The sequence below is a fragment of the Equus caballus genome, chromosome 10 (genome assembly GCF_041296265.1).
Source record: "Equus caballus isolate H_3958 breed thoroughbred chromosome 10, TB-T2T, whole genome shotgun sequence".
Classification (NCBI taxonomy): domain Eukaryota; kingdom Metazoa; phylum Chordata; class Mammalia; order Perissodactyla; family Equidae; genus Equus; species Equus caballus.
The window spans coordinates 8,208,717-8,233,718 of record NC_091693.1 but is presented as its reverse complement, the minus strand read 5'-3'; the positions used below and the strand labels follow the sequence as shown (position 1 = coordinate 8,233,718).

General features: G+C 39.9%; 1 protein-coding gene across 7 annotated transcripts in view; it reads right to left on the bottom strand.

The window, feature by feature from the left end:
* Positions 1 to 4,988: 4,988 nt before the first annotated feature.
* The window catches only part of LOC138915891 (zinc finger protein 571), a 34,930-nt gene continuing 14,916 nt past the window's right edge, over positions 4,989 to 25,002 (bottom strand). For 2 of the 7 annotated variants that reach the window (XM_070224175.1, XM_070224178.1), the window contains exons 2-3: positions 18,674 to 18,759; positions 4,989 to 7,107 (exon numbers count right to left, since the gene is read on the bottom strand). In XM_070224175.1, coding sequence (XP_070080276.1) covers positions 5,414 to 7,107; positions 18,674 to 18,759 — 1,780 coding nt within the window. In that variant the 3' untranslated portion in view covers positions 4,989 to 5,413. Of the gene's footprint in view, positions 7,108 to 14,123; positions 14,203 to 16,395; positions 16,495 to 16,755; positions 16,883 to 18,673; positions 18,811 to 25,002 lie in introns of those variants that run through there. The other 5 variants (XM_070224177.1, XM_070224176.1, XM_070224180.1 and 2 more) reach the window with 5 other exon arrangements.

Below are 25,002 nucleotides of genomic sequence, written 5' to 3'. Positions count from 1 at the left end.
TTTGACAAGATCTAACAGCCATATATGAGAAAAACTCTTAACAAAATGGGGATAGAATGAAATTACCTCAACAGAATAAAGGCCATATCTGACAAACCCACAGCCAACATCATACTCACTTGGCAAAAACTGAACGCCATCTTTCTGAGAACAGGAATAAGACAAGGATGCCCACTCTCACCACTCTTCCTCAACATAGTACTGGAGATTTTGGCCACAGCAATCAGGCAAGAGAAAGGAATAAAAGGAACCCAAATAGGGAGTGAAGAAGCAAAATTCTCACTGTTTGCAGACGACATGATCTTATATATAGAAAACCCTAAAGAATCCATCGGAAAACTATTAGACATAATTAACAACTACAGTAAAGTTGCAGGGTACAAAACCGACTTACAAAAATCAGTTTCATTTCTGTACTCTTATAATGAACTTACAGAAAGAGAACTCAAGAATATAATTCCATTTGCAATTGCAACTAAAAATATGAAGTACCTAGGAATAAATTTAACCAAGGAGGTGAAGGACTTATACAATGAAAACTATAAGACATTACTGAGAGAAATTGATAATCACTTAAAGAGATGGAAAGAGATTCCTTGCTCATGGATTGGAAGAATAAACATAGTTAAAATGTTCATACTACCCAAAGAAATCTACAGATTCAATGCAATCCCAATCAGAATCCCAATGACATTCTTCACAGAAATAGAGCAAAGAATCCTAAAATTCATTTAAGGCAATCAAAGACCCTGAATTGCTAAGGCAATCCTGAGAAAAAAGAACAAAGCTGGAAGTATCACAATCCCTGACTTCAAAATGTACTACAAAGCCATAGTGACCAAAATGGCATGGTACTGGTACAAAAACAGCCACCCAGATCAATGGACAGAACTGAAAGCCCAGAAATAAAACCACACATCTACAGACAGTTAATCTTCCACAAAGGTGCCAAGAACATACAATGGAGAACAGATAGTCTCTTCAATAAATGGTGTTGGGAAAACTGGACAGCCACATGCAAAAGAATGAAGGTAGACCACTATCTCACACCACACACAAAAATAAACTCAAAGTGGATCAAAGACTTGAAGATACGTCTTGAAACTATAAAACACCTGGAAGATAATATTGGTAGTACACTTTTTGACATCGAACTTAAAAGAATCTTTTCAAATACTATGTCTTCTCAGATAAGGGAAACAAAAGAAAAAATAAACAAGTGGGACTTCATCAGACTAAAGAGCTTCTGCAATGCAAAAGAAACTAGGATCAAAACAAAGAGACAACCCACCAATTGGGAGAAAATATTTGCAAATCATATGTCTGACAAGGGTTTAATCTCCATAATACATAACGAACTCACACAAATGAACAGTAAGAAAGGAAACAACCCGATCAAAAAGTGGACAGAGGAGATGAACAGACATTTTTCCAAAGAAGACATACAGATGGCCAACATCATGAAAAGATGTCCAACATCACTAATCATCAGGGAAATGCAAATCAAAACTACACTAAGATACCACCTTACGCCTGTTAAAATGGCTATAATCAATAAGACTAAGAATAACAAATGTTGGAGAGGGTGTGGAGAGAAGGGAATTGTCATACACTGCTGGTGGGAATGCAAACTGGTGCAACCACTATGGAAAACAGCATGGAGATTCCTCAAAAAACTAAAAATAAGAACTACCATATGACCCAGCTATCCCACTACTGGGTATGTACCCAAGCAATTTGAAATCAACAATCCAAAGTAACATATGCACCCCTATGTTCATTGCAGCACTAGTCACAATAGCCAAGACATGGAAGCAACCCAAGTGCCCATCGACTGATGACTGGATAAAGATGTGGTGTATATATACAATGGAATAGTACTCAGCCAGAAAAAAAAGACAAATTCATCCCATTTGCCATAACATGGAAGGACCTAGAAGGAATTATGCTAAGTGAAATAAGCCAGTCTGAGAAAGACAAACACCAGATGATTTCACTTCTGTGGAATATAAACAAGTACTTGGACAAAGAAAACAGTTCAGTGGTTCCCAGGGGAAGGAGGGTGGAGTGGGCACAGGAGATGAAGGGGAGCACTTATGTGGTGACAGACAAGAAATAATGTACAACTGAAATCTCACATTGATGTAAACTATTATGAATCCAAGAAAAAAAATTTTTTTGCACTATTTCTTTGGTATGGGGTAAACTTTATTATGTAATTTTCTAAGAGGAATGTAGTGGTTTTTGTTTTTGTTTTTGTTTTTTTGCTGAGGGATATTCACCTTGAGTTAACATCTGTTGCCAATCTTTCCCTTTTTGTATGTCAGCCACTACCACAGCATGGCCACTGTGAAGTGGTGTAGGTGCACGTCTGGGGACCAAACCCAGGCCGCTGAGGCAGAGTGCACTGAACTTAACCACTAGGTCACCAGAGGTGGCCCAGGAGGAATGTAATGACTTTTGAAAAGAATTATATGCATGTAAGGAAAGTAAAACTTAATTTTGACCAGTTATGGTGTTATCAATATATCTTAAAGTAGCAACTAAGCAACATTTCCGGCACAACTTCTGTTTGTCCTTAGTAATCCCGTCCTTAGGGTACATTCCTATCTCCTCCCAACTACCTGAAAAAGGAAACTCTTTCAAAATTTGGTTTATGAAATAAATATAACAATTCTGATAACTAATACTCATTCAAGTTTCTCCTGTTAAACAATCTTGTAACAGCATCAAGAATAAAAACCTTATTAAATTCAACTAGCTGATGAGGGAGCAGGGAAAAGGTTGTAAAAACTTGAGCTAGAGGGTTGTCCCTGAATTGTGTGGTGACTGACTGTAGAACAGACAGCACTACACTCCCCACCAAGTTTAATTAACTGCCATATGCCTAAATTTCCTCTTGTATTATTCCTTTTGGTCAAGGATGTATTTCTCAAAGTGTGTTTATGGAAGAGAAGGGATTCATGGTCAGGACTGGGAAACAATGAGTTGAATAAAGGTAATATTTTTCTTTATTGCAGGTCTTCTAACCCTTTAATTTGGCTTGTTCAACATGGAATTCGTTGTGGCAATAAGGGAATTTAGTTATGCGCTGCCTTATACGCAATGAGGCAGAACCCTCTTCTCCAATGGCATTTTGGAGATTATTATTTCTTGAATGTATTTTGGGAGTCTGTCTTAGGGTATTTTCTGCAAAAGGCTGTTGACATGCAAATATGTTACTTGGCAGAGGTATTATCGATAGAGCATATAACATTCTCCTTAACATTTTATTACTTACATTTTCTTTAAATTTAGTTTGGCAATAATGGTAATCCCTGAATTCTAAACGACTGAGCAATGATGCATAGTTTGTCCAAGCTGAGCAGAGAATGCAGGACTCCACTGGCATCACAGGAGTCACACGAATGATTCAGGGACTTCTAATGGTTTTCAATCGTCCTTATCTTTTTTTTTTTTTTTTTTTTTTTTGCAGTTTTAAAAATCGTGAATTAACATTTGGAATATATATGTAAAACCACTCTTTCAGAGTGGGGATAATGAACAGTATTAAGTCATGAAGACAACTGAGTGGGTGTAGTGTTTACTAGAATGTGATAGAAAACAGCAGAGTGTATCACATATAAAAAAGGCAAGTGTTGTCTTGGGAACTTTTGTTTCAACTCTTCTATCAATGGCTTTTATTTTACTCTCATTATTACTTACTGTCATTTTCTTTTATTTTACTGTTATTTGTGTCCATTATGTACTGATACATTTCATTATTTATCATCATAGTATTTGTTCGAGTGGAAGGAAAACATAATTCATACTTTATAATATTCAAAATCATTGCATGCACAAACATTATCTGCTTATTAATTACTTGTTAACTGAGTTTTTATTTTTCCTTTTTCTCCCCAAAGCCCCCTGGTACATAGCTGTGTATTTTTAGTTGTGGGTCCTTCTAGTTGTGGCATGTGGGATGCCACCTCAGCATGGCTTGATGAGCGGTGCCATGTCCATGCCCAGGATTCAAACTGGCGAAACCCTGGGCCACTGAAGCTGGAGCCCCATGAACTTAACCACCTGGCCACAGGGCCGGCACCTAACTGGAGTTTTAAATGTTTTATATTATTCAAAAATCCCCAAGAGAAGTCATTAGGTAGTTTAAGTTGAATTTAAGTTGTACTTGGGAAAATAAGTTAGGGTATTTGAATGAGCTAGAAACATTATCATTTTTCCTATTTATAAAATTATGGAATGTAAGCTCTGAAATTTGGGCATCCGAAAATTTACTATTCAACATATTATCAGGAATACATTAGATTCAGATAATGAAGAAAACTGTAGGGGCAGGCCCCGTGGCCGTGTGGTTAAGTTTGCGTGCTCTGCTTCGGCAGCCCAGGGTTTCGCCAGTTTGAATCCTGGGTGAGGATATGGCACCGCTCATCAAGCCATGCTGAGGCAGCATCCCACATAGCACAACTAGAAGGACCTACAACTGAAAAAAAAACACACAACTACGTACTAGGGGGCTTTGTGGAGAAAAAGGAAAAATAAAATCTTTAGAAAAAAAAGAAAGAAAACTGTAGTGGCTAAATTTTGTTTAGATTTCTCATTTAAGACAATAATAATTTATATCTTTTTTAAAAAATGGAGCTACCTTGGCTATCATTTTGTTGATAAATTCTTTTTCCCTTAAAGTAGTAATTAGAAAATGTGGAAGAATGACTTCTGCTTTTGGAATTTGTTGTAGAAAAATCACCTCTCCTTGATATTACAAAAAAGCTCTATGACCTTAAAGAAATTTCTCCCATAAAATTACTTTCCAGTATGAATTTTCTGGTGCAGCAAAATTTATGAGCTCTGAGATGGAGGCCTTCAAACCCTTATATTCTAAAGCTTTTGTCACATTCCTGTACTCATAAAATAGTCCTACCATTTGACTTCTCGAATAGCATATAATAATGTCAACAATAGCAATGATAATCACACTGAGTATCAGATACTGTCCAAAGGGAGTTACATGTATTTAATCATTTATAATTTAATCATTATATACATTTAATACATATTATATAGTACACATATAATACAGTATTTAACACATAAAGAAACTGAGGCACAGAGAGCTTAAGTAAGTTATCTAATTTCACAGTTAAGAAATGGTGAAATAGAGATGGTGCTCAATAAAGCATATAATTCAGCATTACATTCCAGGATTATAAAGATTTTTAAAAAAATGTTTACCGGGTTCCAGAGGTCATTTCTACCTTCATTAATACAGGCTTTCTAAAAATGAGTTGATTTTGAGCACAAGCAAGAGGATGTTCTACATTCATTACAAACACAATATAACATGTTCTCTAATATTCCAGAGCTGTTGAAGACGGGTGAAAGTTTCCTATCTTAAATCATATTCAAGGCTTTCTCAATTATGAAGCCTCATGTGTTGAGTGAGTTGTGAATGACGTCTAAAGTCTTTACCACAGTGGACACATGCATAGGGTTTCTCACCAGTATGGATCCTTTGATGTAGAGTAAGTTCTGAGCCACGACTAAAGGCCTTCCCACACTCCTTACACTCATAGGGTTTCTCACCAGTATGAGTTCTTAGATGTTCAGTAAGGTGTGAGCCACGAATAAAGGCCTTCCCACATTGTTTACATTCATAGGGCTTTTCACCTTTATGAATTCTCCGGTGTTCACTAAGTTGTGAGCCATAAATAAAAGCCTTGTCACATTCCTTACATTTGTAGGGTTTTTCACCTGTATGAATTCTCTGATGATATGTAAGTTGTGTGGCACGAAAAAAGGTCTTCCCACATTCCTTACATTCATAATGCTTTTCACCATGAATTTTCTCGTGTTGAGTAAGATAGGCACCACGAATAAAGGTCTTTCCACATTCCTTACATTCAAAAGGTTTCTCACCTGTATGAATTCTCTGATGTTCACTAAGTTGTTTGCCACAGACAAAGGCCTTCTCACATTCTTTACATTTGTAGGGTTTCTCACCTGTATGAATTCTCTGATGTTGAGTAAGATTAGAATTGGAAATAAAGGCTTTCCCACATGCTTTGCATTTATAGGGTCTCTCACCTGTATGAACTCTCAGATGGTAAGTAAGTTGTGAGCCACGGAAAAAGGCCTTCCCACATTCTTTACATTCATAGGGTTTCTCACCTGTATGAATTCTCTGATGTTCATTAAGTTGGGAGGCACATAAAAAGGCCTTCCCACATTCTTTACATCTGTAAGGCTTTTCACCAGTGTGAACTCTTTGATGATAGGTAAGGTGTGAACCAAGAATAAAGGCCTTTCCACATTCCTTACACTCATAAGGTTTCTCGCCACTATGAATTCTCTCATGGTAAGTAAGTTGGGAGCCAAGAATAAAGGCCTTCCCACATTCCTTGCATTCATAGGGTTTTTCACCACTATGAATTCTCTGATGGAGAGTGTATTGTGAACAATAACTAAAGGCTTTTCCACATTTCTCACATTCATATGGTTTCTCTCCTGTATGAACTCTCTGATGTTCAGTGAGCTGTGAACCACGAATAAAGGCCTTCCCACATGCTTTGCACTGATAAGGTTTTTCATCAGTGTGAACTTTCTGATGTTGAATCAGATCAGAACTCCGACCAAAGGCTTTCCCACATTCCACACACTCATAAGGTTTCTCATCATTCTGAATCCTCTCATGTTGACTATAGGTTAGTTTTTTGCTGAAGGTCTTCCTACGCTTCTTAACTTCAGAGTGTTTCTCTTTATTATGACTTTTCTCATGTTGAATAAGGCATGGCAGGTAGCTGAAAGCTTGTTTACCTTCCTTACGTTTGTACAACTTTTCCTTGGTAGGATTTATCTGATGAAGAGTAAGGGATGTGGAATGGCTTTGAGTGGGCTTTTCTTCACAGGTGATTTTCATGTGCAAGTAAAGTCCTTCCTGACTTCTCTGTTGACCCTCAAACTTGTCTTTGCACTCCATATTATCTCCAAGATCATGGTGCTTAAGGTTATGGCTGACAGGTTTCCTCATATAATTCCACTGCAGTGATTCCGTTTCATAAGTTCCTTTTTCTGGAGATGACTTTTTGGTCCCACAACTGGATTCCAAGTCTGTAAGATAACAAGAAAGAAAATTCCTGCTGTTTTTGTTTACAAGGAGAAATGAAACTTCTAAGATAAAAATGGTAGCTAAAATGAAAATTCACATTAGAATAGAGTGGCTTACATAGTGCTCTAATATTTTGTGCAATTAAAAAAAGGACACAAGGAGAGAACACAGAATGAAAGGAGTTTATAGGGAGGAAAGTAACTAGGAGAACAGATTAAGTCAGTGGTTCTCCAACTTTGGAGTGGAGTAGAATCACCAAGGAAGCTTATAAAATAACAAAACATCTCTCTCCCTGCTGAAACAAATAAACAAACAAACGTCTGGGTGGATATCCAATCTATGAAGAAATCCTATTAGCTCTCCTGTCAAATTTATCAAGTATCTGATCACATCCACTGCTACCACCCTAGGCCAAGCCACCAGTCTCTCACTGGTCTCTCTGCTCTCAACCTTGCCCCTACAATTTTTCTTCACACAGCAGCCAGAGGAATCCTTTTAAAATGGAATTCATATTGTATTACTCCCCTACTAAAAATCTAAGAGTTTACCATCTCAGAATAAAACCCAAAGTCCTACTTACTATGGCCCACAAGACCCTACATGAGTTTGCCTTGGCAACTTCTCTAATGTCATCTCTTACCACTCTCCTAGTTATTCATTTTGCTCTCACCACAATCGCCTTGTTGCTGTTCAAAATTGCCAAGCACATGCCTCCATGTTTACTTTTTGGAAAATTCCCCCAGATATCTGCATGGCTCGCTCTCTCATTTCAGTTGTCTGCTGAAATGTCACATTATCAAAAACATGCAATATATAATAGCACCTAGAATGCATTTATCACTAATGGATATCCTTTTTTTTTTTAAGTTTGTGCCTTGTTTGCCTCCCCCATGCTTAATCAAAGCAAGGAGTTTGTTTCATCCTCTGCTTTATTTCTAGTGCCTAAAACCATTTCTCACACATTGTTGACACTCAATATTTGTCAACAATTTAAAAAATGCAAATGCTCCTTTGTTCATCAGAACAATCTCCCCAGATGCTTCTGATATAAAAACAAGTTTGAGAATGAAACTTAAAACGTTTCAATGGTTTACTTTTGTACTTAGAATAAAATCCAAACTCCTATTTGTGGCCTACAAGCCCAGGCATGATCCATTCCTTGATTACCTTTTTGACCTCATTTTGAACCATTACTATCTTCAGGAACAATGCTCTAAACTTAGTGGCTTTATTTAAGCTCCTGGAACATATCAAATTCTTTCCCATTTAAGACTCTTTCAGGAGACGATGTCAAGATGGCAGCGTAGGAGGACTCCGAACTCACCTCCTCCCAAGGACACAACAAATTTACAACTTACTCTTGGAAGAACTACCCCTGAGAGAGAACTGAAAATGGGAAAAAAGAACCCCCATAACAAGGGACAGTGCTGACTGAGATGGAAGAGGCAGAAATTCCTTCCTGGAGAGAAAAAAGACAGCTTCTAGCCAAGGCACTTCATGGCTGGCTGGGAGCAATCTTAAGGTACAAAGCCTTCCCCGGAGGAGTGGGGGATCTGAGAGGGGGAGCATTACCACAATAAGCAGCTTTTGGACTCAGTACAACCAAGACAAATGTCATATCTGGCTTTGCTGGCTGTTAACTAAAATGGAGAATACCCCCAGAAAAGCTAACAGACATAAGGGGAAAAAAAGCCTGCTCTTAAAGGGTCCATGCACAAATTCACCCATTTTGGAAAGCAACTTAAAATAACCAGAAGGAAAGGTGCATAGTCCTTTGATGAAAAGAGACTCAATTCATAGGTTATGGGTGCATCTCAGTGAGAGGTAAGATCTCCCCAGCGACTGAGACATTGGTGGCAGCCATTATTGTGACCTAGTACAGGCGCACTGACACAAGACACTGTCAGAAGCTATTGGAGTTCTTCCCCTGGCATGTTAGTGCAGGGGTCTGCCCCACCTACTAGAGCACCAATCTAATCCAGCTCAGCCAGGGAAGGCAGCCCACTCTAGGAACTGGCCCCACTGAAGAGCAAGCCCTTGGGAAACTTGTGGGCCTGCATAGGTGGGGTGCATAGAACCTCTGCAGCTGGGTGAGTGAGTCCACCTCTGTGGGGCAGGGTGTGCATGAGCGGTGGGCCTGCATTGGTGGAGTGTGTGGGGCCTCTGCAATGGGGCAACTGTATCTGCTTCAGTGGGTTGGGGTGTGTGCACAGGGCAGGACTGTGTTGATGGGGTGTGTGGCCCTGCAGGTGGTGGAGTGTGTCAGCCACAGCAGACTTGTGCTTCTCAAACAGCCACATAGGGGACAAGCCCCACCTTCCGAAGCCTGCAACAACTGGGTATTTCCATACCTGGGGCTTGCCCCACTCAGCGGCACTCCTGAGAGAGCTGACAACAGCTTTGCAGGCTGGAGGCCTATAGCAATTATAAGCCCCTGAGCCTAGCAACCAGCCACGCTGGGGCCTACTCAACAGAAAAACTGCAACAGGAATTTGCTATTAGACCTTGCAGCCAACCATGCTGGGGTTCCCCATGCCCCAAAGTGACTGAAGGGACCACAGAAGCCACATGCACCTGATGATTACAACCAGCCAGCCAGGGAGACAGCCTAGCCTCCCTGGGCAACTGCAGCAAGAGCAACCCTGGCACAACAGAAGGACACATGGAGCCCACACAGGGAATACTCCTGGATCATTTGGACTGGTGACAAGAGGGAAGCACACTGCTGGGCTTCATAAGGCATCTCTTACATAAGGCCACCTCTCCAAGATTGGGAGATTAGCTGACCCACCTAATACATAGATGTAAGCACAAAGGAAGAGACAAAATGAGGAGACAAAGTAATACGTTCCAAGTAAGGGAACAGGACAAAACCCCAGAAAAAGAACCAAATGAAACAGAGATAAACAATCTACCCAAGAAAGAGTACAAACTAATAGTCATAAGGATGCTCACTGATCTTGGGAGAAGAATGGACAAAGTCAGCGAGAACTTCAACAAAGAACTGGAAAATATAAGAAGAGCCAATCAGAAATGAAGAATACAATACTGGAAATGAAAAATTCACTAGAGGGACTAAATAGCAGACTAGTTGATACAGAAGAACGGATCAGTGGGCTGGACGAAAGACTAAAGGAAATCACCCAAGCTGAACAGATAAAAGAAAAAGAATTAAAAAGAATGAGAACAGTCTAAGGGAACTCTGGGACAACATCATGCACACTAATATCCATATTATAGGTGTCTCAGAAGGAGAACAGAGAGACAAAGGGGCAGAGAATCTATCTGAAGAAACAATAGCTGAAAACTTTCCTAACCTAAGGAAGGAAACAGACATCCAGGTACAGGAAGCACAGAGAGCACCAAACAAGATAAATCCAAAGAGGCCCACCCAAAGACACACTGTAATTAAAACATTAAGAATTAAAGATAAAGAGAGAATCCTAAAAGCTGTAAGAGAAAGGCAACAAGTGACATACAAAGGAAACCCTATAAGGCTATCAGCTGACTTCTCAGCAGAAACCTTACAGGCTAGAAGGGAGTGGTATGATATATTTAAAGTGCTGAAAGGAAGAAACCTATAGCCAAGAATACTCTACTAGGCAAGGTTATCATTCAGAATGGAAGGAGAGATAAAGAATTTCCTAGACAAGGAAAACTTAAGGGAGTTTGTCACCAAGAAACCAGCCTTACCAGAAATGCTAAAGGGACTTACTTAAGTGGGAAAGAGAAGATCACAAATAGGAATAAGAAAATTATCAAAAGAAACCCCACAATAAAATCACTAGTAAAGGCAAATATACAGTAAAGGTAGCAGATCAATCACCTATGAAGCCAATATGAAGGTCAAAAGACAAAAGTACTAAAATTATCTATTTCCATAATAATAGGGTAACAGATATACACACACACACAAAAAGAGGTTAGATATGGTATCAAAAACATATAATGTAGGAGGAGGGGAGTAAAAGAGTAGAGCTATTAGCAAGAGATCAAACAAAAGAGACCAAGAACTTAATATAGAGCTATATACATAGGTTATTATATATGAACCTCATGGTAATCACAAACCAGAAACCTATAATAAATATAAAAAATTAAGAGAAAGGAACCCAAACATAATACTAAAGAAAGCCATCAAATCACAAGGGAAGAAAGCAAGAGTAGAAGAATGGAATAAAGAACTACTAAAACACCCAGGAAAAAAGTAACAAAATGACAATAAATACATTCTTATCAATAGCTATTTTAAATGTCAATGGACTAAACGGTCCAATCAAAAGGCAGAGGATGGCAAATTGGATAAAAAAATAAGATCCATATGTATGCTGCATTCACAAGAGCCACACTTCAGACCTACAGACACTCACAAACTGAAAGCAAAAGGATGGAAGAAGATACTCCATGCAAACAGCAATGAAGAGAAAGCTGGGGTAGTAATATTTCTATCAGATAAAATAGACTTTAAAACAAACACTATAACAAGAGACAAAGAAGGACACTACATAATGATAAAGGGAATAATCCAACAGGAGGATATAATACTTGTAAATATCTATGCACTGACATAGAAGCACCTAAATATATAAAGCAATTATTAATAGACATGAAAGGTGAATACATAGCAACACAATAGTAGTGGGGGACTTAGACCAATGGATGGATCATCCAAACAGAAGATCAATAAGTAAACATTGGCTTTAAATGGCACACTAGACCAGATGAACTTAGATTTTACAGAACATTCCATCCAAAAACCACAGAATACACATTCCTTTCAAATGCACATGGAACATTCTCCAGGATAGATCACATATTAGACCACAAAACAAGTCTCAATAAATTTAAGAAGACCGAAATAATACTAAGACTCTTTCACATGATCTTCTATCTGCCAGGAATGCTCTCAGCATGGCCAGGTCCTTTTTGTCCAAAATGTTCTAACTTAAATGCAGCTGCTCAGATAGGCTACGCCTGAAAACTCTAATTGGGTCCATGCCATATCTTTATCTTTATTCTCTATATTCCTCATTCTTGTTTCAATTTTTGTAACTCTAGAATTATATTTCATTTATTTATGTTGATCTTCCTACTCCTCAAGCTTCACAAGTGTAGAAAAAATATGACTTTATGGGTATTCCTCAGAACACAAAAGCATACACAGAGTTTTCTTTTTCCCCTCATGCATTTTTTCAGGTCTTCCTTTCCAGTACCTTCTATTCAAGGCCAAATGTTCTCATATTTCCCAGAAAACTATCTCTATAATGTTCTAGAAATAGTGACAAGTTGACACCATAAAGAAAATTTTATGTTATTCTGAATAAAGTTGGGAAACAGGTATAATTTTCAAACCTAGAGGAATGCTATCTGATATGACTGGAGCACCAGGACACCCTCCAACAACACTGCATATAGGCTGTAACAGGGGGCGAGGGTGGGAGAGAAAATAAACATAGATCAGTAAATTCAAGTTTAAACATCTTTTGGTAATAAGAGTCAGAAAACATGCTTTTGCTGAAAAGCAGAAAGAAACTGTAAACAAAAAAGCAGAAAACCCCATATACCTCAAAAGTTTAACACCAACTCATACCAGCAAAATGTACTGGGACAAGAATATCTGGCTTTTACTTTCTTTCTGTCAGAGAAGTACAATATGGTTTACAAAACACTAGGAAAGAAACCAACTGGAATATAGTGATTAAGGGACCAAATAAATCCAATTTAGACCCAAAACTATTCTCCATGTTATAGTAACATGATAATAAAAAAGGGAAGAAATATGTATCTAATGATTCTGGGGTAGGAGGCACTGTGGGACTACACAAGGTAAAGTGCTAAATGGCAACCCAGTGGGATAAGAATGCCCAAGTCTTAGAACTGTGCTGAGGGTGAGGGATATGTACAAAAATGTACTCAGTTAAATAGTAGAACTTTTTACTGTCATTACATTAATGGAAGAGTAAGTGGGAAAATTGCTAATGGGGTGATGACTGAAGACAATAAGATGAAGTCTTAAAAGCAGAAGTCATTTTGGGAGACCCCTTTTATTCTTACCCCCCTCAAGTCTGCTGAGTCTATCTCCTAAGTAGCTCTTGAATCTGCTTCCTTATCCCCAACGCCAACACTCTGAGGAAGCCGGAAGCCCTTCTCATTTGAACCAGTGTCACCCACTCAGCAATGTCATGAGCCCCTTTCTTCTAATCTGCCTCCGGCAGTCAGAGCAATATTTTAAATATGTACATATGATGTTGCTGTCCTACTTAAGATTCTTCATTAGCTCACAAATGCTTTGGGGATAAAATTCAAACTCGTTAGTTGTATTTTTCAAATTGTTTTGACTGCAACCTCATAAGAAGAGATACATGTTATATTATGACCGAGTATACACACACAGACATAAACAAAACAAATAAGTTATGAAATAATCTTTGCTACATATGATGCATTCTGACATTTTATTTCTTCTTCTGTGTTATTTTATTTAAGGAACAAAACAAAACCAAAAAATTAAAACAAATGCTGTCACAACCTACCAGGTTGTTTTCATAAGCCCTAGAAGGTTCTGCCTGGCCTGGACCCTGCCAGCCTCTCCAAATTCACCCGTCACCTCTCCCTCTCTAGGCTCCAGCTACGAGGGCCATCTTTAAATATCTCATATACACCAATGGCCTTCACTGCACTGTTCCCTCTGCCATGAATGCTCTTCCCTGCACCCTCATCCTCCCTACCTGCTTTCCATCCTTTTGGACTCACCTGAAACTTCACGGACCTTTGCGATTCCTGAGAAGCCTTCCCCAAGGCCAGATTCCTAGCAATGCCGCACCTGTAATTCTCTCTTCGATTAAGACAGCCCCTCTACCCACTGCAGGCTACAAGGGAGGCCCCCATAGCTTTGGGTGCTGGTAAGACCTCCACAACCTGCTATTAAGGCTTGCTTCTCCTGGCGGGTCTCAACTTCTATAAACTCTTAGTGTGACAGTCCCTCTACCCTTAGGTTATAATAGGAATAAGTACCCACCTTCCCCAAAGAGACCACTCAGGACCGATCCTGTGATGTCTGATAGCCCTGGCTTCCTGGGTGCTTGGTCATCACTAGGAGTCTCACCTCACTCCAGATGTGGACCTCCTCTATTGTGACCCAATGTTCCACTGCACTGTAACCAGTAGGCCTTCTGGAACTCACAGTATACTTTCTGCAAATACTCCATAACCTCAGCCTCCCTTCTGATTACTCTCTTGGCCTTCCTGCTCTGATTGAAACCTTGAGCACACTGCTTCCTCTGAAGTACTGTCTTCCCTCACCTCACTCCACCTACCCTCTCCCACAGTAGACATAATAGACCTTGTTATTACCAATAATGACAACACCTCTAAAAGCTCAATTTCAAGCAACCATCCTTTCTGACCACTACCACCCACATTTCTAGCTCATTTACTCTTGTACCATTTGTCCAATATCAAAGACTCTCCTTTCAAATCAAAACAAAACAACCTTTCCTTTGATTCGATGGTTCACCCTGTAGCTCCTACCTATTTACTGTACTCCTTCCTGGCAAAACTTCTCAAAAGAAGTATCTGTACTTTTTTCTTTCTCTCTTTCTCTCTCACCCTCATAATTAACATTTTGCTGTATTTCCTTCCAGGCTTTTTTCCTTGCACTTTCATGTAGTTGAAATAATACTGCAAATACAAACTTGAATCATCTTTGTCCTAATTATTATAGTACTATTATTAAAAACTTCTAAAACACATTCAAACTCTATTTGTACCTCTGAGGGCTCCTCAAATGGGCCTTCAACACTGCCTGGTGAGTTAACTCAATGTCCCACTCTAGTTTTTATTGTTGGCTTATTTCTTCCCCATTCTCTTTTTAATCCTCTACAGTCAGGTTTTTGTTCCTCTCATTTCCAAACCTACTTGTCAGGGTCACCAATAGCTTTCGTCTTGTCAAATCCAATAGCCAGTTCTCAGCCTTCATCTTACTGGACCTCTTACCAGTGTCTTTCACAGTTAACCACACCATCCTCGTGTCTGTCCCTTGGCTTCTCACACACTGCTTTCCCGATTACTTCCTAGATCCGGTGTACTCAGGCTTCTCGTCGATTTCCTTTGCTGGATCCTCTTCCTCTTCCCACCTAACTGCTGGGATGCCCCATGGTTTAGCGTGGACTTTACCTTGGCCTCCATCTAAACAATTCTCTCCATAATCTCATCTATTCCCATAATACAGAGATTAGTCCCACATTTATCTCTTTAGTCCTGACTACCCGCCTACAGGCTTTCAAAAGCTTATTTGACTTCTCTATCAGGATATCTAATGGGCATCTCAAATGCGTAACTCTTGACTTCCTTCTGTGGGCTTCCAAACTCTGATGCCTCTTTCTATTTCCAATCTTTCGGCAGATCTTATTAATTCTACCATTAAAATATAACCCATTCTCTCCACCTCCACATATTAAACCCCATTCTGAGCCGCTGTTCTCTCCAGTGTGGACTCCTGAACTAGTCCACTAACTGGTCCTCTTGCTTCTATTCTTACCCTGACTCTACACACAGCAGCCAGAGTGATCTTTAAACAAAGATCTCTTACTTATCTGCACAAAACCCTCCAAGGGCTTGCTAGCATACTTAGGATAAAATCTCACTCCTTGCGATGGCGTACAAGGCCTTACATGATCTGATCCCTGCCTGTTTCTCTGACCTCATCTCTAATTCCCACTTTCACTCACTCTGTTAGCCTCACTGACCCTGCTGCTGATCCTGAAATAAGTGAAGTGCAGCCTCCCTGCAGGGCCTTCACACTTCTGTTCCCACTGTCTGAACACATAATTCCCCTATTTGGCTCAGCTAATGTTATTCAGGTCTCAGTTCAAATGTCACCTCCTCTGAGAAATCATCCCAGACCATCCTAATGTAAGCTCACAGAAAGCTCTCAATAAACATTTGCCAGCTGGAGATACCTATGCACATTTAAATAAAAAACAGAAATTGGGATAAAACTCAATTCAAAAAATAGATAAAAGGATTGTCTCTGGAAGAAACCAAAGGTAGCTTCCTCATTAAAACAACGGGAACGTAAGAGAGAGGAAGAGTAGTAAATGAGCATTGGAAGGAAAGTTCCTTTGGGAACTCATATTGATGTCACCTTCCTGCTCTCCCTGCGTCTCAGGTCTTCTTTCTGCAGGCCTTCGGAGAGAGCTTCGCACAGGCATCTCCAAGTGCTGCCACCTCACAGACCAGCTGTAGCACTATGAGCACTAGCTGCTCCTCTGTGACCAGCCCTTATTCACCTGAGCTCCGTCTTCTTGCCATGGCTCTCACCACCATCCAGGGCTCCTTCCCTTGCTCCAATAAGGAAAACACATCTGGCTTAGGGACCGAACATCCAGCTTAAAAGAAAAGAAATGGGACATGGTCATGGTGTGGGAGTCCCAGATCCACATCCAGTCCATTGGTCACCAAAGAGAGACACTGACAGAGGAAGATGTGAAGGACTGAAGAATGAGAAGTCAGAAGGTACACAGTGGAGCTGTCCACTTCTACCTCTACAAAACTCAAACCTTTCCTTAGGAATAGAAATCAGAAATTCACCATGAAGGAGGCAGAAAGTATGGGAGACGAATTCCAAAAATTGGGTAAGATGACCTTACCCAGGGAGACCAGGTTGCTATAGTTCTCCAGCATCACCTCCCGGTACAAGTCCCTCTGCGCGGGGTCCAGGCACTCCCACTCCTCCTGAGAGAAGTCGATGGCCACATCCCTGAAAGTCACCAACCACTGAAACAACAAATCCATTTATTATTTGTGAAAATACGGCAATGATTTTGAGGTGAAGTGAGAAAAGGAGGAGGGTGTTGAAGGAAGGGGGTGACACAACAAACAGCAGGCCATGGCTGAACACCTGTAACACTGAAGGAAAGTGGGTGCCCGAACTGTGGTGTCAGCGTGCCCTTGATCACTCCTACTGCCACAGACAAAACTTCCTATTTATAATAAGACAATTCCATTATCCAGAAAGGTCCAGGAATGAAAAAGGCCAGATGAACGCAGTTTCCCAATTAAATTAACTATTGTATGCAATCACACAGCACATTAAGCTTTCACATTCTCAATAAATAAATAAATTCTCAATAAATATGAGTCCTTTCCTTCTCTTCTCCCTTTAAAGAAAAAGCTAAAGAAAACTGATAAAATATTTCCAAATAATTTTTAACAAATCTCTAGGCTAGAACATAGAATTTGGGTATAACTTAAGAATTTTTTGAAGATTCAAATTCATCAAGTCACAATATTATGTCACTGAATATAATGGACACGACAGTTCCATTTTATGGATAAAATGATCTGCTTATTTGGGAGGATTTAAATTAAATTCTATAATGTCTCTGAGCTCTAAGAATCTAAAATTCTCAAGAGAGCATGCATCTGGCAGGTTCTATTTGCTCCAACTTTCCGTGTTCCTAGGCGACAGCAAACTGATGTATGACAGCCTAGATGCACATGGGCATTGCTCAGGACTGACACATTCCGGCCAGCTCCAGAGTGAACTTGACTGCTGATCATCCTCTTATTGGTTCCTGGGCAGGAGGAGTGTGGTGGGTACAATAACGGCCCCCAAAGACGTCCAGATCCTGATCCCTGGAACCTGTGAACATGTTACCTTATGTGGCAAATGGGACTCTGCAGATGTGCTAAGTTAAGGATCTTGAGATGGAGAGATTATCCTGGATTATCTGGTCGGGCCCAGTGTAATTCCAGGGTGTTTTAAGTGATAGAGGGTGGCAGAAGAGTCAGCAAAGCAGCTGTGATAATGAAAGCAGACGTCAGAGTGATGCAATTGCTGGCTCTGCAGATGGACGGAGCCATGAGCCGAGGAATGTGGGCAGCCTCTCACAGCTGGATAAGGTAAGGAAACAGATTCTCCTCTAGAACCTCCAGAAGGAACATAGACCTGTCAACACTTTGACTTCAGCCCTGTAAGACTGATTTCAGACTCTAATCTCCAGAAGTATAAAAAAATACACTTGTGTTGTTGTAAGCCATTAAGTTTGTAGCACTTTGGTACAGCAGCAAGAAGAAATGATACAACGGGCAAGATCTCTTCCCTCTCAGTTCCCCGCCCAATCTTAAAAGTTTCACAGAAAAATCTTGCCACACTGAGACTGAGAACATCCAGCAGAAATGCTGTCACTTCCAAGTGGAAAACCTAGGTTTGCAGAGGAGATCAAGGTTTGCCATGTGTCCCATTTAACCGCCTCATCAAACCATTGTACTAACATTGCTCCTAAGGGGAGCTATTCTGCTTCCTTAGGGCTCCTGGCAGAAGACTTTGCATGTAAAAAATGTAGAATGATCTAAATAAACATCTAAACACTGTTTGGTCAGGGAAAACATTTAGAGAAGAATGGAGCTCTTTGCTATGATCACTCACTGGAACGTGGGAAAATTGGGAGCAGTTCCCTTAGGGGACTATGCAAGGCAGAAACTTTGGGGATAAATAAATCTGGTGGTCACACCACACGACAAAACAACTACACTTCAGGAAGGAAAGAAGAAAGAGCAACTCACGTGGGGCATGGTTTTTAGAACTGTCAGAACTGATCAATTCTCTGGGTTCCTCTCCTGGAGATGTACAGAGTCCAGAGACGGCAGGGCTGGAGAAGGAAAAAGAAGCCATGAGATCAGGCTTGCCTCAGGGCCCACGAAATGAGAGCATCTTGAAACCACTTTTACTTCCCCTCTGTGAAGAGCTTTGGAAAAATTTCAGCCCTCCTACAAATCCAATGGAATTCAGCTACAGCAATGGATTCAGCCCGAAGAAATTCAGGCCAGCCTTTTCCTTAATCCCCATGCTGCTGAGCAGGATCCTAGAGGGTGCTAGTTTTCCAGGGCATATTTCATCTCTAGGATAGGGGCCTGCCCAGGGAAGCCTGGGGAGCACACAGCTCCCCCAGGCCCCACACACTAAGCGAGATGCTTTGATCCCACAGCTTAGGGCTCAGTCCCACAAGACTACGCCTGACTTCAGAAGCCAATCGCAAATTCCAGGGCATGCGTGCTCCTAACCTACCAGCTAGAAAGTGGGGGCTCCAACAATCCCCTCCTAAGGAGTTCGATAGTTTGCTAGGATGGCTCACAGAACTCAGGAAGACACTTTACTCACATTTACCAATTTATTATAAAGGATACAACTCAGGAACAGCCAAATGGAAAAGATGCATAGGGCAAGGTATGGGGGAGGGAGGGTGCCTGGAACTTCCAATGCCTTCTCTGCATGTGCTGCCGCAAAGCACCTCAATGTGTTCACCAACCCAGAAGCTCATGGTATCTCCTAGTTCAAAAGTTTTTATAGAGCTTAACCTCCAGTCCCACCCACCCCTTTCCTGGAGGTCAGTGGGTGGGTTGGAAAGTTCCAACCTTCTAATCACTTGGTCTTTCTGGTGACCAGCCCAGAAAGTGAGGCAATCTAAGGGCCCCAACCCAAGCACCTCATTAACACAAATTCGGGCGTGATCATTATGAGTGACAAAAGACACTCCTATCACTCAGAAAATTCCAAGGGTGTTAGGAGCTCTGTGCCAGGAACCAGGGACAAAAACCAAATATATTTCGTATTTTATCAGAAATATTAATGCAAAATCTGAAATAAAATACCAGCAAATATAAATCCAACAGCACATTAAAAAAATAGCTATGATTAAGTGGGATTTTCTCAGCATTAAAAAGCTGGTTTGATATGATAGAAAAAAGACAAGAATACCCACTACTTTCACTATCATTTCTCATCGTATTAGATGTATTAGCCAATGAGAAAGACAAGAGAACTCAAGAGCAACAAGAACAGGAAAAGAACAGGCAGAACGCCCTCTGTCTGAGATATGACAGCATGCCTGAAAACCCATGAGATTCAACGAAAGAAAAAAGCTACAACAAAAAATAAGAGAACTTGGTAAAGCAGCAGGATAGAAGATTAGCATTAAAAGAAATGACCTTTATATATAAAACAATAACTACATAGAAAATAAAACAAAAGAAAAGCTACAAGCCACAAAAAAGATAAAACACCTAGGCATAAGCTTAACAAGAAATGCATAAAACCTGTAAGAGGAAACATTTGAAATACTCCTGAAAGACATAAAAATAGATTTGAACAAATGGCTAGAACAATGCTTATCAACAGCTTTTTCATTATTGCCCCTCTGAGGCGCCTTTTTAAACTTGTTTTTTTCTTAATCACCCCCCCCGAATAGGAAATTTCAATAGGACAGATATACTGTATACATTTTTTATGTACTGTATGTATATCAGAGCTTTATAAATAAAAAGAATAAGAATAGTGCTCACTCATTTTATTCAATACAGGTTAAGAATGAGTAATAAAAATTTTAAGTAAAAAGCTAAATTAAAATAAGAAAGCTATTAGGCCCACCCCATGGCCTAGTGGTTAAGATCAGTGCTGTCCACTTTGGCAGCCAGGGTTCAGTTCCCCGGCACAGACCTACACCTCTTGTCAGTGGTCATGCTCTGATGGCGACCCACATACAAAACACAGGAAGACTCGCACAGATGTTAGCTCAAGGCAAATCTTCCTCAGCAAAAAAATAATAAATTAATTAAATTGACAGGTAAAAATGGCAAGCAATAGGATATATTGGAGAATATGAGGAAGCCATGTGGTATAAACCTAATTCGGCCTGACCTTGTCTTTCCAAAAGGGCCTGACCAAGGCCATTGAGCATGCATTGTATATCTGCTTTAGAGATTCCCTCTGGCAAGAGCAAAGACCCTTGAGATAAAGGTGCAACCTCCCTCCCCCTCCCAACTTTGGCGTCTCCTTAAGGATTAAGCATCTTTCCTTAGGCTAGAAACTGAGTGCTGCGCTCACCTGTGACCGCCCAGCTCAAGACAATAGACTTGCCTCCTGCTAGGCCCACCAAGATAGCAGACCCACTACCTGCTGTGTCCATCAAGTGCTGTGCGGACAGGGCAATCTTGTGACTATTGTGGGAGGGACATTTTAATCATATGTAAAGCACCCTCTTTGGGGGTATATAACCACTCTGTACATCTCATTTCTTTGGTGCCCTTTCTTCCTTCGGGAAGAAAGGCCCAGGGCCATGGTCCTCAGATTTCAGCTCAGAATAAACTCAGCCAAATTTTCATTTATAAATTGGTTATGGATTATTTTCATTGACAAAATTAAAAAGCTATTAACATTTACCCTAACTTTATAACTATTTGCTAAGTAACTTTTAATGTAATTTACTTAAATAAATTGTAACATTATAATACATACGGAAATTAGCACTTTATATAAGTACATAATATACACAATGTAATCAAATTTTTTAAATATCATTCAGAACTGTTCTTTTCCAGCAAAAAGTAAAATGATTGAAAAATTAATTTCTTAAAAATTATTTTTAGTGAACTTAACTTTTGCTAGATAGGAGAAACTTTGAACTAGTTGCTTGATCTTCATTTAGATATTGCGGACATCTTTACTTTTCAGCACCTGACATAATTGATGGGTTTGACAATGGTTAACTTTACCCAAGCCCTATAATCCTGAGAACTAGCCAGGATGAGAGGGATCCCCTCGCCCTTTGTGTACTGGAGAACAGCTGAATGCAAAGAACCTCCCTTCCCCATGTAACTTATTTTCTAAGACTGGAGGACGACCCCCTTTTTTTTAACCTATGACAAGGACAGACAGACCCTCCAAGTTGCCATTCCTTGTCTCATCAATGATTAGCTGAGCTGTTTGACCCCATTGACCAATCTGGAGAAAATGTCTGATAACCTCACTTGACCATACTTTAGTCAGGCTTCCCTCCTTCTCCCAGGCCCTTGAACTTTGGCCTACCCTTGATCCTGGGCCAGCAGAGGAATGTAGAACATTCTTAACAATGACTCCAGCCCCTCCCCAGCTGACCACAGAGAACATCTACACAACAGTTCACCCACTCATGCCACTCCCACATCCACTTCTTTCTGTTCTGTTTACCTTCCCTATAAAAGAAAATTCTTTGCTATCTGACCTTTGAGATGCTTGCAGATCTCATGGTCATCAGTGTTCTCCCAACTAGTCTCTCTTCCTTCACTGCAGTGATCCTTTGGATAAAGTCTCTCCTTACATAAGTCCAAATTTGTTTTTTATCAACACGTTGAATAACTTTTGCAGAATAATAAAACAGTTTTTATTTAATTCTCAAAGTCCAAGTCAGACACAAAAGCACAATCACATATAAACAGCATCCATAAGGCAGCCAATGGGCACATGGCAGGCTACCTCTTGTGATAGGACCTCAAGTTGAGCAATCGACTGAAAGTCCTCCCTTCACAGCCACCTATTTGCCATAGTTTTATGGCACTGATCTTTTCTGGTAGCACTAATCTTGCAAACATATATCTTCCACGCCCTCAGTGTCAATGCTGCTCGTGGATACCCAAGAAATGCCAATGAGAGAGTAAATAATGAAGAATAAGATTGTGTTGGGTAAAATTGAGCTTTGGAGAGCCACAAACCATTGTAGTATCTAAGATTTTGCACCCTCCCTGAAACCAATTTCACCCCCTTGGAAGCAGTATCACCCTCATTGAGAATACATGGGCTAAAATGATATATTATAAGGAGGTTAATTCTCTGCGAGTGGATAGGATATTTGATATATAAATTAAATACGATACCAATAAAAATGCTAGCAAGTATGGAAGCAGACACATTAAATTTAAATTCAACAAGCAAGAAAATAAAAAAAGAACAGCCAGAAAAATTCCTGAAAAAAAAAGAAAGCAGAGATTTAAAAGATACTATAAAGTCCCTATCATTAAAATAGTAGACACTGGTACATGAAGAGACATACAGATTAATGGAACAATAGAATTTCTGATCCCTGGGGAAAGATGGGTTGTTTAATAAAAGGTATTAGAAAAAGGTAAATTGGATTTATGTTTTATACTACATACCAGGATTAACTCCAAATGGATAAGAGATCTAAATATTATAAAATGCAATCGTAAAAATGCTTGTCTTAGTTTGTTCGGGCTCCTAGAACAAAATCTCATAGACGAGGCAGCTTGTTAACAAGAGAAATTTATTTCTCACAGCTCTGGAGGCTGGACGTCTGAGATAAGTGTGCCAGCGTGGCTGAGTGAGGAGGGACCTTTCCTGGGTCACAGACTTCTCATTGTCTCCTCACAGAGTGGAGGGGCAAGGGAACTCTCTTGGGCTTCTTTTATAATAAGTGCATTAATCTCCTTCATGAGAGATCTGCCCTCATGATCTAATTACCTCCCAAAGGCCCCCACCTCCTAATATCATCACTTGGAGCATTAGGGTTTCAATATATGATTTTTTTGTGAGGGGACAGACATTCAGACCACAGCAATTACAGAAAAAAAGTGGCCGAGTTCCTTTTAACTTGAGAGGGGAAAGGCCTTTCTAACTATGTCTTACAGTCAAATGGATACATTTAAAAATTGCATGGAGAAAAGAATACAAACACAGACAACAAATTGGGAGAAAATATTTGCAACTTAAATAAAACAGGGTAACTCTTCCTAAGATCAAAAGGGCTTTATTTTAAAAATCAAGAGAAAGATAAAAAAAATCATTATTAAAAATGGACAAGACAAAAAAAAGACAATCCATAAAAAGAGAAAAGCCAATGGGCCATTAAACATTTGAAAGATGTTCAACCTCATTTAAATAAGAGAAATCCAAATTGAAACTAAACTGAGAAGACTTCCAATTCCAACGATGCTTAAGATCCTACTGGACTAAGCTCCCTACAGGAAGTGCTATTGAATCTGGACAGAATACAAAAAGCAGCTCACTGAAGGTAGTGGGCAAGCAACTGAAGCAATACTCCTGCCAAAGTGCAGAATTTGAATCAAATCAGGAGGCAACATCAAACACACACAGATTGAGGGACAGTCTGCAAAATAACTGGCCTGTACTCGTCAAAAATGTCGAGATCACGAAGGATCAAAGGCCCAGGAATTGTTTCAGGTTAAAGGAGACTAAAGAGATGTGATAACTAAATGAAATGTTTTATCCTACACTTGATTCTGGAATGGATCCCAGATCAGGGGAAAGAAGGCTATAAAGGACAGTACTGGGACAGCTGGTGAAATTCTTCTAAGAACTCTGAATTAGGTCATTATTATATCCATGTGACATTTCCTGATTTTAATAAATAAACTCCAGTGATAACCCTTGTACTTAGAAACTACACTCATGTGTTTATGGATAAAGGAACATGATGTCTGAAAATTACTACTAAACAGTTCAGAAAAAAGTACGTATGTAAAGAGAAAGAGCAAACAAAAAAGTAAAATGTTAATAATTGGTAAATCTATAAGAGCATATGAGAGCTCTTTCTACTATTGTGGGGGCAACTTTTCTGTAAGTGTGATATTATACCAAAACAAAATTTAAAAAAAATCAGTTGTATGAGAACATGTATTCTTGATTAAGAGACTACAGAGACATGACCAAATGCAACATATGAACCTTCAATCTAGAAAATATGATAACCAAAGAAATGTAAAATACATTCCCTGTCCTGATAGTTAGTAGTAGTGTTGTTACTGTTGTTTTGAAACCATTGTAACTATTTTAGGGTAAAGCAAATGAATTATATGAATGTTGTTAGCAACTGAGATTGTTAGTATAAAAGGAGAGAGATGGGGCTGGCCCCGTGGCTGAGTGGTTAAGTTCGTGCACTCCGCTGCAGGCAGCCCCGTGTTTCGTTGGTTCAAATCCTGGGTGCGGACATGGCACTGCTCATCAAACCACACTGAGGCAGCATCCCACATGCCACAACTAGAAAGACCCACAACAAAGAATGTACAACTATGTACTGGGGGGCTTTGGGGAGAAAAAGGAAAAA